We start from the raw sequence: 16,213 nt of genomic DNA, 5'->3' as shown, positions 1-16,213 counted from the left end.
GTGGAAGAACGTTCATGAAAGAGAAAATTGTCACTGTACCACAAAGCTACAATGGATACTGGTTTCTCAGAAAGAAAGCTTCACACTTAAGGAAAATTTTGTAGTTGTCCGGGTATTGAATATGGGACCAACAATCCAGAAAGAGGGACCACCACAGAAAGGTGTTGGTCCCGGGTTCGATTCCTTGACCAGGACAAATTTTCCTTCAATTACAAAACTCTTTCTCAGAAACCTGTGTGGGCTTCCATTGTAGCTTTGTGCTATATTCATGCAGATGACAACTATTCCTTTCACCTGCGAGCATTACTTGCCTGCTTCGTTCACAGTAGAGTCAAAGTGCATACTGTCTGTGGCAATGACCCTAAAAAATTATTTTGCTGCTACAGAACAGCGGTGTCATCTGTCGCTGCTATGGTGAAATGTGCTTTTCACTGTAGCAGTAACAAATGGCACCACTGTCCCATTGCACCAAAATAAAAAAATATTTTTGTCACACACAGCGGACAACATAGATTTCAGCTTCATTTTTAAAGAAACACGCAAGTATTGCTTGCAAATGTGGTATTAAACTGAGAGCATTAGCGAAAGCTCTTGGGCCAGTTGGTGCATGATGAACTTGAAAAAGGGAGTACCAGCGAAACACAAAGGACACGCACACAAGAAAAAGGCATTAAGACACGGAGGGACGCTGCGTACCAGCGTCCGTCCGTGTCGAACGTTTTTTCCTTGTGTGCGCGGCCTTTGTGTTTCACTGGTACCCTCTTTTTCAACTTAAACTGAGTCCAATGCAAATTTGTAACTCAGTGCAAAATCTGAGTGAAAATCAGCCAGCAGTTTAGCTGGACAAGTTATGTACATATGGCACTTCTAATTGCACAATAATAAGAATATATACACCTGCCGTGGTTGCTTATTGTATTAATTTCTTATTTGTTTAGGAGCTATAATGTTATCTCTATGTTAGTTTTATACTTTGGACACATTGTAAGTGGGTTTGCATTTGTTTTGGGGGCATGTTAGAATTGGGAAAATACTGCCAAATAAATCAGCAGTGCATTTTGAAGCTTTTTCCGCATCTTGTTTAATTTGATCCACTGGATAATTCCATCAATTTTCTTAGTCCCGTCATATCCTAAGAATGCAAACGCATTGAATTGTGCGCACATTAAATTTTTTATTTGTTTAGGAGCTATAATGTTATCTCTATGTTAGTTTTATACTTTGGACTCATTGTAAGCGGGTGTGCATTTGTTTTGGGGGCATGTTAGAATTGGGCAAATACTGCCAAATAAATCAGCAGTGCGTTTTGAAGCTTTTTCCGTATCTTGTTTAATTTGATCCACTGGATAATTCCATCAATTCTGTTAGTCCCATCAGGGTCAAATTAATGGAAGTTGACTCTATTTCAAGCTGCTCTAGTATGTAAAAAACAGTACGCTTTCTTGCCTGCAAACATTTCAGGATTCTTCGTATCTGTAACCTAGATTATGAGGCTAATCTGTCTGCTGTTGCAGTTCCTGAAATGCGTGACAGATCGACGAGCTCTGCACATAGAAGCCGAGGAAATTCCAAGACATGACGCAAGTCTACGTCACTGCTGACGTTGCAGCCAGTTTCTACGCCAGGCCTCGGAGATAGCGGCTGCTGACTGCTTCTACAAGGGGGCGCCATAGTCTGAAACAGACTATATAAACATTGTCAGCTTGGCTGGAACCTGCAGTTCGGCGGTGGTGCACTTAGATTACAAGGCTACTCTGTCTGCTCTTGCAGGTGAGACGTGTTCAGCATCTTATTTCTTGTTCTGTATCTGGGAGTGCACCACTGCCAAATTGAACTGCCTCGTGTGATTACTACTATTCTTGCTGTGTTTTTGGCTACATACTTGACTCAATGGCTAAGAAGGCAATTGAAGGTTTGTGTAGTGAGGTTCAAGAAGAACTCGAGGAGATCATGAAAGCTTTTAACGAGATCAAAGAACTTAAAAAGGAAAAGACATCGGTGATCTTAAGAGCATAACAAACGAACTTGCAGAAGTGCTTCGTGAGTACGGAGAGCTGAGGGCACATAATGCAAAGCTATTGCAAAGGTTAAAAGAACTGGAACAATATCAACATTCAAACAACATAGAAATCAAAGGTATACCCCACGATGTCGACACACTGACTATGGTAAAGAAAACTGGCCAGCTTATTAATGAAGATATGTCAGACTCAGATATAGATACATGACCCAAAGTGACTATGACTAGACATGACCAATTCAACATAGTTGTGCGCTTTGTACAGCCCAACAAAAGAAATGATTTCCTGTACAAAGCAAAGAAAACAAAAATTGAAACGCATATGCTAGGCCTGGACGTTTCTAACTAGGCAACAACATCTAACTAGGCAAAACAAACAACTGTTGGGAGCAGCTATTAAGCAAAAGAAAGAGGTAAATTGGAAATTTGTATGGAAAGCGGGCGGTAAAGTATTTACCAGAAGACACAGAACGTCACCTGTTTTACGCATCTTTCACTATGGAGGACATCAAAAAATTGCAAGATGAAAGTGCTGTGCGATCTATACGTCTGCTGTACAATTCTAGTTTGCATAATGTTCTAATCGTACTCTATGCCAACAAAATATTTCGAATATAATTATTTTAATGAAACATTTTCAAGCCTAAACCTTAATAAGCAACTGTCCCTCATTCACCTTAACGCTAGAAGTATCTGTTACAAAGAATATGTGTTACATGAATTATTTGACAATATAAAGGTTAAATTCGATGTAATAATGGTTACTGAAACATGGTTAACTATAGATGACAATTTGGCACACTTCTGCGGTGACAATTAGTTTGGTCCTATTCAGGCTGCTGGTTGTGGTGGTGGTGTGGCTATGTATTTACTAGAACAATCCTACCATGAAGTGTTACCAGAGTTTTCTTTTATTGATGATGATGTTGAATGCCTAACTGTCTGTTTAAAGAAAGTTACAGTTGCTGTGGTCTACAGGCCACCTTCTGGAAAGACAAAAAGTTATTACATTTGTTGATAAAATGTTAAATTTCCTGTGTGATTCTGATATTACATTTGTAATAATGAGAGATATGAACATTAATATGCTAGCGAGCAATACATATGCCAGAGAACTTGGTAGCATATTCCAGACTTATGCATGTACAAACATTATATCATCGGCTACTTGCATAATGAAACTGCAACATAGTTGGACCTGTGTAACACAAACATACACCCCTTAATAACATCTTCTGGTGTTTTATCATCAGTGATCACTTTCCTGCCTTTTGTTTTTTATCGATTGCAAGCAAAAATAGTAAAAACGTGCCTACGTCAAGCTCCTATTAGGATATTAACTTGCACATGCTGAATACATTTCGAGCACTTCTACATGATATAAAATGGCAAGACGTTGTGATGCAACTAGATGTCAATAAAGCCTATAAATAATTTTTCGGAAAATTAAAGGCATGCTACGAGCTCGCATTTCCACATAAAGTATGAAAATAACATAGCAAGAAAGCTAGAAAACCATGGATAACGACAGTTCTTATTTAAAAAGTTCCCGGAAAGATAAAATGTATCTTTTTGTCAAATCGTGAGATCCTTGTAAACTTACTGAGTTCAAAGAATTCATAAACAAATTAAATAGTGAACTTAAGAAAGTGAAGTCGGAATATTATAAATCACCGTTTTCACTTATTCGCAACGAACCCACAAAAATCTGGCATGAGCTGGGAAATCTTACCCACAGGACAGCTGCGAACTGCCCAACGTACTATACCTACAGCTACTTCATTAAACGCGCATTTTAGGTGCCCTCCACTGTAACCTAACAGATGATACATTCATCTTCAGGATACATAGTGTAGTGCACTCTATTTCTTTATCGACAATGACCTACATTGAGGTACAAAGATTAATAAGAAACTTTAAGAATCATACATCTGTAGGACATGATAACATTAAAGCTGAAATGATTAAGTATGTCTCGGATATTATTTGCAAACCATTGGGGCACATTATTAATTGCATACTGGAATCTGGTGTATTTTCAAAGGATTTTAAGATAGCCAGGATATGTCCAGTGATGAAAAAGATTGGAGATACAAGTGTTAATAATTATAGGCCAATCTCTGTACTTTGGATGGTATCTAAACTGTTTGAAACCATTATCGGAGACCGTTTAACAAGTTTTTTTAAGAAACATAAAATTTTGTCTGAACTGCAGTTCGGTTTCCATAAAAATTTTTCTACTGAGCAGGCATTACTGGACGTGAAGCAGACAATAATAAACAACATAGAAGATGGACTATACACAATAGGTCTCTTTTTTAGACCTTCAGAAAGCTTTTCATTTGGTTGATCATGACATACTGCTGTCCAAACTCAGTTGTTATGGCAACCGAGGAATTGCATTTGACCTAATGAAGAATTACCTAACAGACAGGCTACAGTATGTAGCCTTCAAAAACGATGTGTTGCAAAAAAATTGAAAATAATCAGAGTGGTACCTCAAGGGCCAATACTTGGGTCATTATTATTCAATTTATACAAAAATAATCTAGCTGAATTACCAAATTGCCAGGGTTTAATTATGTATGCTGATGATGCTGTCTTCTTCATGGCCAAAACACTTTTGCATATACAGCAGTTAGCTAATGAGTATTTAAATGTATTATCAATTTGGCTATGTAAGACCAAACTACAATTAAATGTAAATAAAACTAAATATATTATTTTCGGGCCAAGAAATAAGCCTTTTAACGAACACTAAAATAGAGGAGGTAGAGGCACAGAAATGTTTAGGCGTCTGGTTTCAGCGCCGTGTCGCCATTTTATATCTTCTTTTGTCCTTTTCTTGTGTTGCGCTGTAATGAACCTTGCTATGAATCCCAACCAACTGGCCCAACTTGCCGTTTTGACACACATATTGAAATACACATATTGAAAAGTTAATGGCAGAACTAAGTAAAGCTGTTGGCTACCTCTTTAATCTTAGTGAGTTGCTGCCATTGTGGTTAAAGAAGGTGCTCTATTACACATTATTTCATTCCAGATTATCATACTGCTGCTTAGTATGGAGTACCACAAGCAACCAGGATTTATCTAAAGTTACTGTATTACAGAAACGAATTACATAAAAATAGAACAAATTATGGTAGACAACATATAAACTATCAAATTCCCATTTTGTTAAATGGAATAGGGCAAGAAATTAACTTTAATGCACACATAAATAAAAAACATATTAGAAGGCTAGTATTAGAATAAGATACTGTGCAAAATTGAAGTTTTCTTCTGTGTTTTCATGGAAATTTTACTTACATTTCATTTTTGTGCGTGTTGAATACTTCAAGTGTATGCATGAATGCACTATATGTAAAAAAAAAAAAATTTTTGACTCTTTGAGGCTCAATGACGTAAATATACGGCGCTGCGAACAAGTCCAAAAATGGTCGATGCCGTATATTTAGGCGCCGTCTGTACATTTAAAAAGTGCGCCAATTTCCTAACTTTTTCTTTTCAGCCAGGTGTTGCCACCATGTGGGAATACAGGGAATTTTTTTCACGCGCTTTCCTCTCTCGGTTTCGTTGCATGGTTTGTTTTAGAGCTAGTTTGTTCCCGTGTGTCTATATACTACCGCTCACGCATTGGTGGGCGCGCGAACGAGTGGTGGTTCGGGTTTTCTTCGCGGGCGGTTTTGGCTTCTTGTGCTTGCAAAACTGATGCCCAACTCGTTACTAATCGCTCAAAGGGCGACCGCCTCTTTCTCACTCGTTTAGTGCTCACAGGGGTGCGCATAGGAAAGATGCCGCCATGCATGCATTTCCGTTGCTTCTTCTTCTTTTTTTTTTTACACTCACAAAAACTAATTGCCTCTGGTTGGCAATAAGATGAAGATTAGCAGAAGTTTGTCGCACGTCGTGCTTTTTTGACAGGCACACAACCACACAGTTTTCTTGAGTACGCGCACCTACGCAGTTCGATTACGCTATGGATGTACATATTAGTGTACGAGCAGGAACATTTGAGTCTTGCAAAATATTCTTGTGTGCGAATTTTCAAGGCCTTGAACTATGTGTATAAAAATGCATCAAAATTCTAATTCTTATAAGTTTATTTTTTCTTTTATTGTTGTTATTCATGAATGAAGTGTACATATATACCCACGCAAAATATTTTTTTCTCACTTTACTGTTACCCTAGAAAAATTGTGGTACATATTTTTCTAAATAAGTCCCTAAGAAGAATTGGAATCTGCAATAAAAAAATCGACCCTGGGCGGTCGCATATGGCAAAAAAAATCAACCAACAAAGGGTTAAATAATTGTCTGAGTTATCTTGAGCGAAAATTATTGTCAGTATTTTTATGTAGTAGAGTACATTTACACCGTATACACGAATATTGCTTTATATTTGTAAATTTCCGCTAAAATAATTGCTCTATTACATAACTAGTTTGTAGTTAATTGTACAATTTGTGTCTATATATACAATGGAATTGCATCACATTTCGTTTCCTGTATCTGCACTTTCTCCATTTGAAATGATATCTGGAGGAAGAGCCTTTGTTAGCTTTAGCTCTTGCTTCCCTTTATTTTGTATTATGAAAGAAAGAATAAAGTTCTTTTGGCAGCACTGTTAGAAAGACCTCAATGATTACAACTATATATGGATGGAAACACACCACATATCAAGTACCTACTTTAGTAAATAAAATAGACTGCTTCTTAGACATAGAAAGTGCTATGTTGTTTATACAACGGACAAGATTAATGAAATACGTAGTCACATGTGTGCAATTGTACACATGTGTGTCCGTTTTATTTTGTCCTTTGTGCGAACAGCACAGCATAGAACAATGTCGTACCAATCAGCCCCAGTCGCTGCCTTATACAACATATGAAGCACAACCTCTGGAAAAGTGTTTAAAATGGTTTTGATTGAAAAAACAATTTCGTAAACTTATTGACGCCCTTATATGTATTTGGTCTTGACAATGTTTAGTGTGAAAGTTTCATGTGACACTGCACTTACATATATTTTTCTTTTTGTCTTGTGCTTGTGGAGTATATATATATATATATATATATATATATATATATATATTTTGTCGTAATTATGTGTGGTGAGCAACTACAACAACTATAAGACTAAATGAGCAAAATGAGAACAAAGTGAAAGCAGGAGCCAACGTTTCGACAAGCGGACTTGTCTTCTTCAAGGCCACTTGTCGAAACATTGGCTCCTGCTTTCACCTTGTTCTCGTTTTGCTTATCGTCCTGAATTTTCATCTGCCGCCTTCCCCGTGTTTTCCCTATATATGTTTTCCCTATATGCATAATATAAATGTAGTATCGTAAAAGTGCGTATGCCTGTAAGAAGGTTACAAACATGTATGAATTTCACCAATATCACATTTCGTAAAAACGCAAAAACTTGCCAAACAATTCTATACTTTAAAAAAAACAGATTTTTCTTCGGTTATTTTTTGTTGTATTCGAATGTGCTAGTAGACGTGATTTCGTTATAAAATTGTGCATGCTAGCCTGCATGCCAAACTGTATCAGGAGCAAAGGCCTTTCTCATGCTACTAAGCCGTTTGCTTTTGCTACAGTTTCTGTTCCTATAAACAAATTTCATGCCAACATGCATACTCACAGGAGGAGAGGGGCAACATTGTTATTGAAGAGCTTCTCAAGTAGCTGGTAAATGGAGTTGCACTGCCTGACCGTGTCAAAGAAATAAATCTCTGGCTCACTCTTTGGCTCGGACACAGGTATTGCTGGTGGAGAGAGAGAAAACACCATTCACTTATGCATTCTAATTACATAACATCTATCACAGTGAGTGTACCACATTAACAAAACATTTATGATTTTTGTAAGATTGAGAATGGAAGAGAGCACACAAGCCCAAAATGCGCTAAAATGAGAGTGCTGCCATTTTACGTAGAGACTCTACAAAAATATGCGGTAATATGGCCTTCAACATAGGGATGACACTATCAATCAACTATTTGTTGATTAATCAATTAAAAGTATCCCACAAAATGATTAATATTCATCATGTCCACCTTTCATTTAATCAAGTTAATTGATCAGACATTTCATTTAATTTATTATCACCTTGAAGGCCCGAAGGCATTACACAAGGGGGGGCAATACAAACACGTGTAAGAGTGGTTTCTTGCAAAACAACGAACAAAAGAAAAAACATACATTGCTGATTTTGTACGACTTTAAACAATCAAAGAAAAAATTTGAATTGAAAGAAGTAACACGGCAATACATTCGCAATAAAAGAAACAAAAGAAAAAGACTAGGTGGAAGGGTTGACAAGGGTAGACTATACCGATTGGTTTATGATGGGTTCATGAACGATGTACACTGGGAACAGAAAGTTATTCAAAGTGATTCGTTAGGTATTCACGAAATTTTTTGCGGCTAGTACAGGTAACGAAGTTGTCAGGGAGCGCATTCCAATAAACGATTGCATCAGGAAAGAAGGAAGTGGTCATGGCAGATGAGCGACCGGGTAAACGTGCTATGGCAGAGCTGTGACTTATGCGAGAGGAAGTTCGTAATGGTGGTTTAAGTAGGTGGTGCCTTGAGCGTGGATTGTAAAAAAAAGAGTGCAGCAAGCAAAGATGTAATATGATGCAGTGACACTTCAGTGTTGGCAGACCTATTGTTTGCTTCACAGAAGTGACGCTAGTGTACCGTGAATAATGTGAAGTGATGAAGCGGGCGGCTCGGTTTTGAACGGATTCCAATGATGCGGTTAGGTAATCTTGAGATGGATTCCAGACAGCAGAAGCAAATTCAGGTTGTGGACGGACAAATGTCACGTACGCCAACTTATTTACCTCTGGGGATGCCTTCTTTAGATTTCTTTGTAGATACCCGAGTGAGCGTGCAGCTTTGCGACGTATTGTTTCGATATGTGTTATCCAAGAGAGTGATGACGTCAAAATAAGACCCAGGTACTTGTAAGATGAAGTGGCGCTGATGTTGACAGAGCTAATGCGATAAGTGGACTGAAAGGGACTGCGTTTTCGGGTAAAAGACATAGATTTGCATTTCGATAAGTTGAGAGGCATGTGCCATTTTTCGCACCATGACGAGATGGCATCGAGGTCACGCTGCAGGCAAAAAACATCGTCAGAGGAGTTAACAGTTTGTAAACTACGCAGTCGTCTGCGAAAAGTTGTAGTTTACAATGTATGCTAGTAGGCAAGTCGTTTACATAGATTAGAAATAATAAAGGGGACAGACAGGCGCACTGAGGGACGCCCGAAGTTACATTGGTAAGAGGTAAGCGGTGATTGTTTGTGGAAGTGTATTGTGTGTGCCCGGATAGGAATTGTTCAATCCATCTGAGTAAGTTATTACAGATTCCAAGTCCAGATAGTTTTTGCAGTAAGAGCTTGTGAGGCACCTTGTCAAAAGCTTTTGAGTAATCTAATAAAACGGCGTCGATCTGCAGGTTCCTGTCCATGATAAGCAGAATGTCGAGGGTGAATTCAGCAAGTTGGGAATCACACGATAAGTGTTTTCGGAAACCATTATGAAATGGGTAGAAAAAATTATTGCTTTCAAGGTATTTTATTAGGCTTGAGCCTATAATGTGTTCTAGTGATTTTGAGGAGATGCTTGTAAGGGAGATTGGGCAGTAATTGGTAAGGTTCGAGCGGTCACCTGATTTAAAAATGGGCAATATATTACCTTTCATCCAGTCACCTGGAACGGTCCCCATTTCTAGCGATTGTTTGAATAGTATGCAGAGCATTTGTGCTGATACATGAGAGGTGTTCTTCAGAAGTTTACTACTAATACCATCACAGCCAGCAGAAGATGATGGTTTAAGACTATTGATTAGGTTAAACATACCCTCCGCGTATATGTCTAGGTCTGGCATAGTTTCCATGGAAGCAGTAAGTGTGGGCAGGTCAGATACATGAATGGGAGCAGTAAATACAGAAGACAAGTAGTTATTTAGGGCGGTTGCGCATTCATCATTATGGATAGGTTCACCATCGAGGTCAACGAGTTCGATGGTGTTAGATCTGTCTTTAGTGGAGAGCATGCGCCAAAATTTATTTGGATTTGATTGGAGAATGGAGAGTAGATCTTGACTGTTAAATTTATCTTTAGCTTGACTAACCTCCTGAATATACAGTTTTACGCATGCGCAATACCTTTCCCATGCTGCAGTGTTATTACTTTGATTTGCTTTCCTGTAGAGATGTTTTTTACGTTTAAGAAGAGATTCTACACAACATGTTCGAATAATTGTTTGCGAGAGTCTGACAGAAGTGGAGCGAAAATTTTGAAGTCATATTAGGATGGCTATGTACGAGTAGTGACTGTGTAGCTGTGGTAGAGTGACTGTCAAATGTTTTTCCAAGTCCCGCCTCATGCCAGGCCGCACCCTTCCCCTCTCTTCCCCCCACAATGCACATGCCACTCCGCCGTCTAAAGCCGGAGTCTTGAAATGCCCTCACAATTTAAGGCATACTATGCAAGCCAGTTGCTTATCGTCGAATCGTTCCCAGTCCACTAAAGACGTGGCACAGCATTCGCGCCGGTTTGGAGCATGTATTTGACATAGTGATGGAGTTCGATTCCAGCAAAGCTATAGCTTCCAAGCATCTATTCCCGCAAGCCGGTTTCACCCAAAAATCTCGGCCAATTCACATTCCTTTGCTGTGTAAAAACAAGCATGTGGCTTAATATCCTAAACCAGTAATTTTCTTTTCTTCGGTGCTTATTGCAATTTCTTGCATATTTTAGTTGGACTTCACCCTTCCCTTTTGCCATTTTTCTTATTTCTTGTTTAAGTGTATTTTAGAGGGATTCCCTAGTGCCATGTATCTTGTATAATTCTGCCCTAAGTACCATTTTATAACATGTATTGTTTATCTTCTCAAATACCAATAGTGCCAACTCTGTTTAGTCTTTAGTCTTTAACAAATTAAAGATTATTCTTTATCAATCTTTATACACTCATATTTATAACTTGGATCCACCTCTCAAACATTAAAATAGGGTCCTACAAAAGTATACAACTGTGTTTCAACCTTTTTGAAGGACCAGGCAAAAATTTCAATTAATCGATTAATCGATGAAAGACCCTGCACTGAAAGTGATTAATCAATTAAAGACTAAAATGATGAATTATTAATCGTTAATCAAATAAAAAAAATAATCGACTATCCCTACTTCAAGATGGTCAGCGCAGTACAGGCACAGTGCCAAAAATCTCGAAGGCTATGTATTAGGTCACCTATCTACAACACCATGTTTTGCAAAGCCACAAGCAATTCAGTGAAAGTAAAATTCAGTAAAATTATTCTAGCTTTGTGGCTCAAATTACAGCAGTATAATAGCAATATGATTGAACAATAACAGGGATGGTAATGGCCAAGGAAGTTTTGGAGCAGCTCTGGAAGCAGCAAATTTGGCACTTTGGAGCAGCTTTGCAAAAGTAAATAAGTAAGAACCACAGGCATAATCATAAACTTGTTCCTTATTTGACTCTGCAGAACACAATTAGGTTATGACAGATCAGTTCTGCGGAGGCCCGCAAGGCAAGCAAAATTTATGGCAGGGAACAATTGTCATCTACCCAACTGTAGCATGAAGCTACAAAAGAAGCCCATACAGGTTTCTCAGAAACCAACATTAAATTGCATACCAGATGTGGCAACTAAATGTGGCCAAGAAAAAATAACCTTGGGCTTTCTATAAACAGCACCCACTCTATGCTATAAGGCTGTTCTTTCTTTTTCATTGTAAACAAGCAACAAATATTTAATTTTAATGAACTAACATTTACCTTACTGTTACCTTACTAGGTGCCAAAGCAAAGGTTGTGGAATATGCTGAGAAATGACGGATAACAGAGTATATAGCAACCTCGGTCTCGTATGGTTGTTCTTTCCAAAAAAAGAAAAAAGAAAGCCTGTAAATGTTTAAAAATTCACGTGACACCATGTCCCCGCACCAGTAATATAAGTAACCTCACATTTAAATGCCATCATCAGCGCACTATGTATATTACAAACGTGCAAATCTGGGCCACAGTCTTGTAATGGTTCGGGAAACGAACCATTACAACACCATGCACCTCAAGTCAGCTGGCGTTGTTTGAGGTCAAGTTCTGCCACTATTATCAAACATCTAATAATAATAATAATAATAATAATAATAATAATAATAATAATAATAATAATAATAATAATAATAATAATAACAACAACAACAACAACAACAATAATAATGATACTGCAACGGGGGTGTTCGCCTAGCAGCACTAGCTCTATAGGTTGCAGCGGTAGGCTTAAAACAGGTCGGTGCTATATCGAAACGGGGAAGCAAGCACTCCTCGTCGTCTTCTTCTCATTCACTATCACCATGCCCACTGCTCAGTGCCTTCAGTACAATCACTCCCCACCGAAAGAGTAGCCATCCTGGCGACCTAAGGACAGGAGAACACAGGGGGGTCATGGCACTGCTTGAGTAGGGAGACGTGGACAATTTCCTGGCCCCGACGACGCTGGTCGGAAGGCGTTTCAATTGGCTCGATGAGGTAGTTGACCGCGGATGTTTGTTTCAGTACCCGATAAGGACCGTGGTACTTGGAGAGCAGCTTGGAGGAAAGGCCTGCAGGAGTAGATGGCACCCACAACCAGACTAGCGAGCCAGGCGCAAAGCACGTAGCCGTAGTGGATGAATCGTGGATTTTGGCGCCACTGGTCCTGGGATGTGAACGAACGAGCGAGCTGGCGACATTCTTCGGCGTAAGCAGCCGCTCTAGAAACAGTCGTCCACTCCGAAGCATCTGGCCGGTAAGGTAGAATCGTGTCCATAGTGCATGAAGGTTCGTTTCCGCAAAGGAGAAAGAAAGGGGAGAACCCAGTGGTGCTTTGCGTGGCGGTATTGTAAGCGTAGGTGACGAAAGGTAGAATGCGATCCCAATTCGGGTGGTCAGATGAAGCATACATGGCCATGATGTCACCAAGGGTGCGGTTGAAACGTTCTGTCATCCCATTAATTTGAGGATGATATGCTGTGGTAGTGCGGTGAATGATGTGACACTCCTTTAGCAATGCTGCAATGACGTCCGAGATGAAAACGCGACCGCGGTCGCTCAGTAATTCTCGAGGTGCTCCATGGCGTAAAATCAGGTTTCAAAGGATAAAATTGGCGACGTCTTTTGCTGTGGCAGGTGCTAGGGCTGAAATTTCAGCGTACCGCGTGAGGTGGCCGATAGCAACAATAACCCAGCGGTTGCCGCTTGGAGTGTTGGGAAGCGGACCGTATAGGTCAATGCCGACGCGGTCGAACGCGCGCGCGGGGCATGGTAAAGGTTGCAAAGGGCCGGTGGCATGTTGAGGTGGCGTCTTGTGTCGTTGGCATATGAGGCAGGACCGGACGTACTGGCGAACGAAGCGGTACATACCACGCCAGTAGTACCGAAGCTGGAGGCGAGAGCATGTCTTTAAGACACCAAAGTGGCCGCATTGGGGATCGTCGTGGAACGTGGCGCAGATGTCAGGGCGCAGGTGACGGGGTATAACAAGCAACCACTTGCGACCGCTCGAATTGTAGTTGCGTCGGTACAGCAGGTTATCCCGAATTATGAAGTGCGCGACTTGACGACGGAGCGTCCGAGAAATTGGCGCTGGCGACTGGCGAGACAGGAAGTCAATAAGCGAAGAGATCCATGGGTCCTTGTGCTGCTCTGATGGCATGTCGGTAATGTTGAGGGCGAAGGCTCCATATGTGGAAATAGACGAGTGGGCAGGACCGGAGGGCAGGGGTGACCGGGATAGAGCGTCTGCGTCTGAATGTTTTCGGCCGGAGTGATAAACAACGCGGATGTCGTACTCTTGTAGGCGCAATGCCCAACGGGCGAGCCAACCAGTTGGATCTTTAATGAAGATAACCAGCATAGGGCATGATGGTCGGTCACGATGTCAAATGGACACCCATACACATAAGGATGAAATTTTCCGATTGCCCAAATGATGGCCAGACATTCCTTTTCAGTAACCGAGTAGTTCGCCTCAGCTTTGGTAAGGGTGCGGCTGGCATACGCGACGACGTACTCTTCGAAGCCATCCTTGCGTTGTGCAAGAACAGCGCCGAGCCCGACACCGCTAGCGTCCGTATGGATCTCAGTTGGTGCAGAGGGATCGAAGTGTCGCAGTACTGGAGGAGAGGTGAGAACGCGTCGCAGTTCTTGGAATGCGTCGTCGCACGCCGGGGACCAGGCTGATAGGTCAGAACTGCCGGTGAGAAGCTGCGTCAAGGGGGCGATGATAGAGGTAAAGTTACGGATGAAGCGCCGGAAATATGAGCACAAGCCGATGAAACTGCAAAGCTCTTTCATAGTGGTTGGTTTAGGGAACTCGGTTACGGCGCTAAGTTTCGTGGGGTCCGGGAGGATACCGTCTTTGGAAACTACATGACCGAGAATAGTAAGCGTGCGAGCGCCGAAGTGGCATTTCTTCAAATTTAGTTGCAGTCCTGCAGTGGAGAGGCATGCAAGGACTTGCTCGAGGCAGCTGAGGTGCGACACAAAGTCGGTGGAAAAAACCACAATGTCATCCAAATAACAGAGGCACGTTTTCCACTTCAGCCCTCGAAGAATGCTATCCATCATTCGCTCGAAAGTGGCAGGCACGTTGCAGAGGCCGAACGGCATGACGGTGAATTCATATAGCCCATCAGGAGTTACAAAGGCTGTCTTTTGGCGATCGGCCTCTGCCATTGGCACTTGCCAATACCCGGAGCGTAGATCCAGTGAGGAAAAGAATTCCGCTCCCTGCAGACTGTCCAAGGCATCGTCGATGCGCGGCAGAGGATAGACATCTTAGTGCGTTATTCGGTTAAGGCAGCGATAGTCGACGCAGAACCGAATGGAGCAGTCTTCTTTTTCAACAAGTACAACCGGAGATGCCCAGGGACTGTTAGAGGGCTGGATGATGCCACGCTCCAGCATGTCGTCAACGTGCTGGTCGATGACACGGCGTTCAGCGGCCGACACACGATACGGACGCTGGCGCAATGGTGTTTGTTGGCCGGTGTCGATACGGTGAACGACTGTGGACGCCCGGCCCAAGGATGGTTGGCCAATGTCAAATGAGGCACGAAAACGCTGGAGGAGCTTGATGATTTCGGTGTGCTGCGCAGGTGTCAGTTCTGCGTCGATGGCACGAGCGAAGACGTCTACAGGGGCATCGGTCGCGGTGGGAGGAGTTACGGCACAAATCAGAAGTGATGCCGTATCACCAAACATGGTGGCCGGGAGAACTCTATCGAAAGCTTCAGTAGTACCCACGGTACCCAGGCACTCGTGTCGATTAGTGCGTGTACGGTGACGCCGTCTACGGACAGTTCAATTTCGTTCGCCGGCACAGAATGAGGCCTTGAAATGTTCGACGTAAACGCAGTTCTTGCCTCTGGAACTGCGACTGTTAGTTTTCCTCTCGAGCTGGGCTGGGTCGGCGAACCACCGGGGAAATGGATCGGCGACGTGGGGAAGGCGACCGGCGTGAATCGAAGGGGAGGTGACTGTAAGAGGAGTCCGGAGGAAGGTCAGATTGGTCCTGACGTGGAAGTCGAGATGGCAAGAATAACATATTGGCCGGTTATCAGGTGTTCGCCACGGGTTGACGACAGGGGCTCCAGCAGCCGAGTAAGGAACGACTATCGGACGCGAAGGTGGCGGTGGTACATGGAAGGTGCCGGTGGCCCGGTAGGAATCAGGAGCCGGAGGAGCGTAAGGCCGGGCGACAATGTCAGCGTACGTTAGTGGTCCAGCTGCAGGCTGCGGAGGAGGGGCAGATGGCAGCGGCGCGGCAACTTGCGTCTGAATGATGTGACGAAGCGAAGGAGCCAGGGTTGTCGACGGCTCAGGTGCGCTATTCGCCAGAGAGAGTTGGAGTGCGACTTCCTGGCAGATGAACTGCTTTATCTCCGGCATTAAAGCAGAGATGTCAGCAGCGTCGCGACCGAAGTCCAACGGGGATAGATCCGCAGTGTCTTGCTGAGCAGCGCGTGTTGATGCACATTGCTTGCGCAGCTCGTCGTACTGCTGGCAAAGCTGTATGACCTCGGCAATCGTCCGGGGACTCTTCGCGACGAGCATCTGGAAGGCATGCTCATCGATGCCTTTCATGACGTGTTTGATCT

General features: G+C 42.1%; 1 protein-coding gene across 3 annotated transcripts in view; it reads right to left on the bottom strand.

Moving 5' to 3' along the window:
• Positions 1-16,213, bottom strand: part of Sec10 (Exocyst complex component Sec10) — a 180,103-nt gene that overhangs the window by 51,254 nt on the left and 112,636 nt on the right. For all 3 annotated transcript variants that reach the window (XM_055078305.2, XM_055078304.2, XM_050192964.3), the window contains exon 12: positions 7,671-7,794. In XM_055078305.2, the coding sequence (XP_054934280.1) occupies positions 7,671-7,794 (124 nt within the window). The remainder of the gene's footprint in view (positions 1-7,670; positions 7,795-16,213) is intronic.

Source organism: Dermacentor andersoni, chromosome 10 (genome assembly GCF_023375885.2).
Source record: "Dermacentor andersoni chromosome 10, qqDerAnde1_hic_scaffold, whole genome shotgun sequence".
Classification (NCBI taxonomy): Eukaryota; Metazoa; Arthropoda; class Arachnida; order Ixodida; family Ixodidae; genus Dermacentor; species Dermacentor andersoni.
Note: the sequence above shows the minus strand (reverse complement) of the source record. Positions and strands in the feature narration are given on the sequence as shown.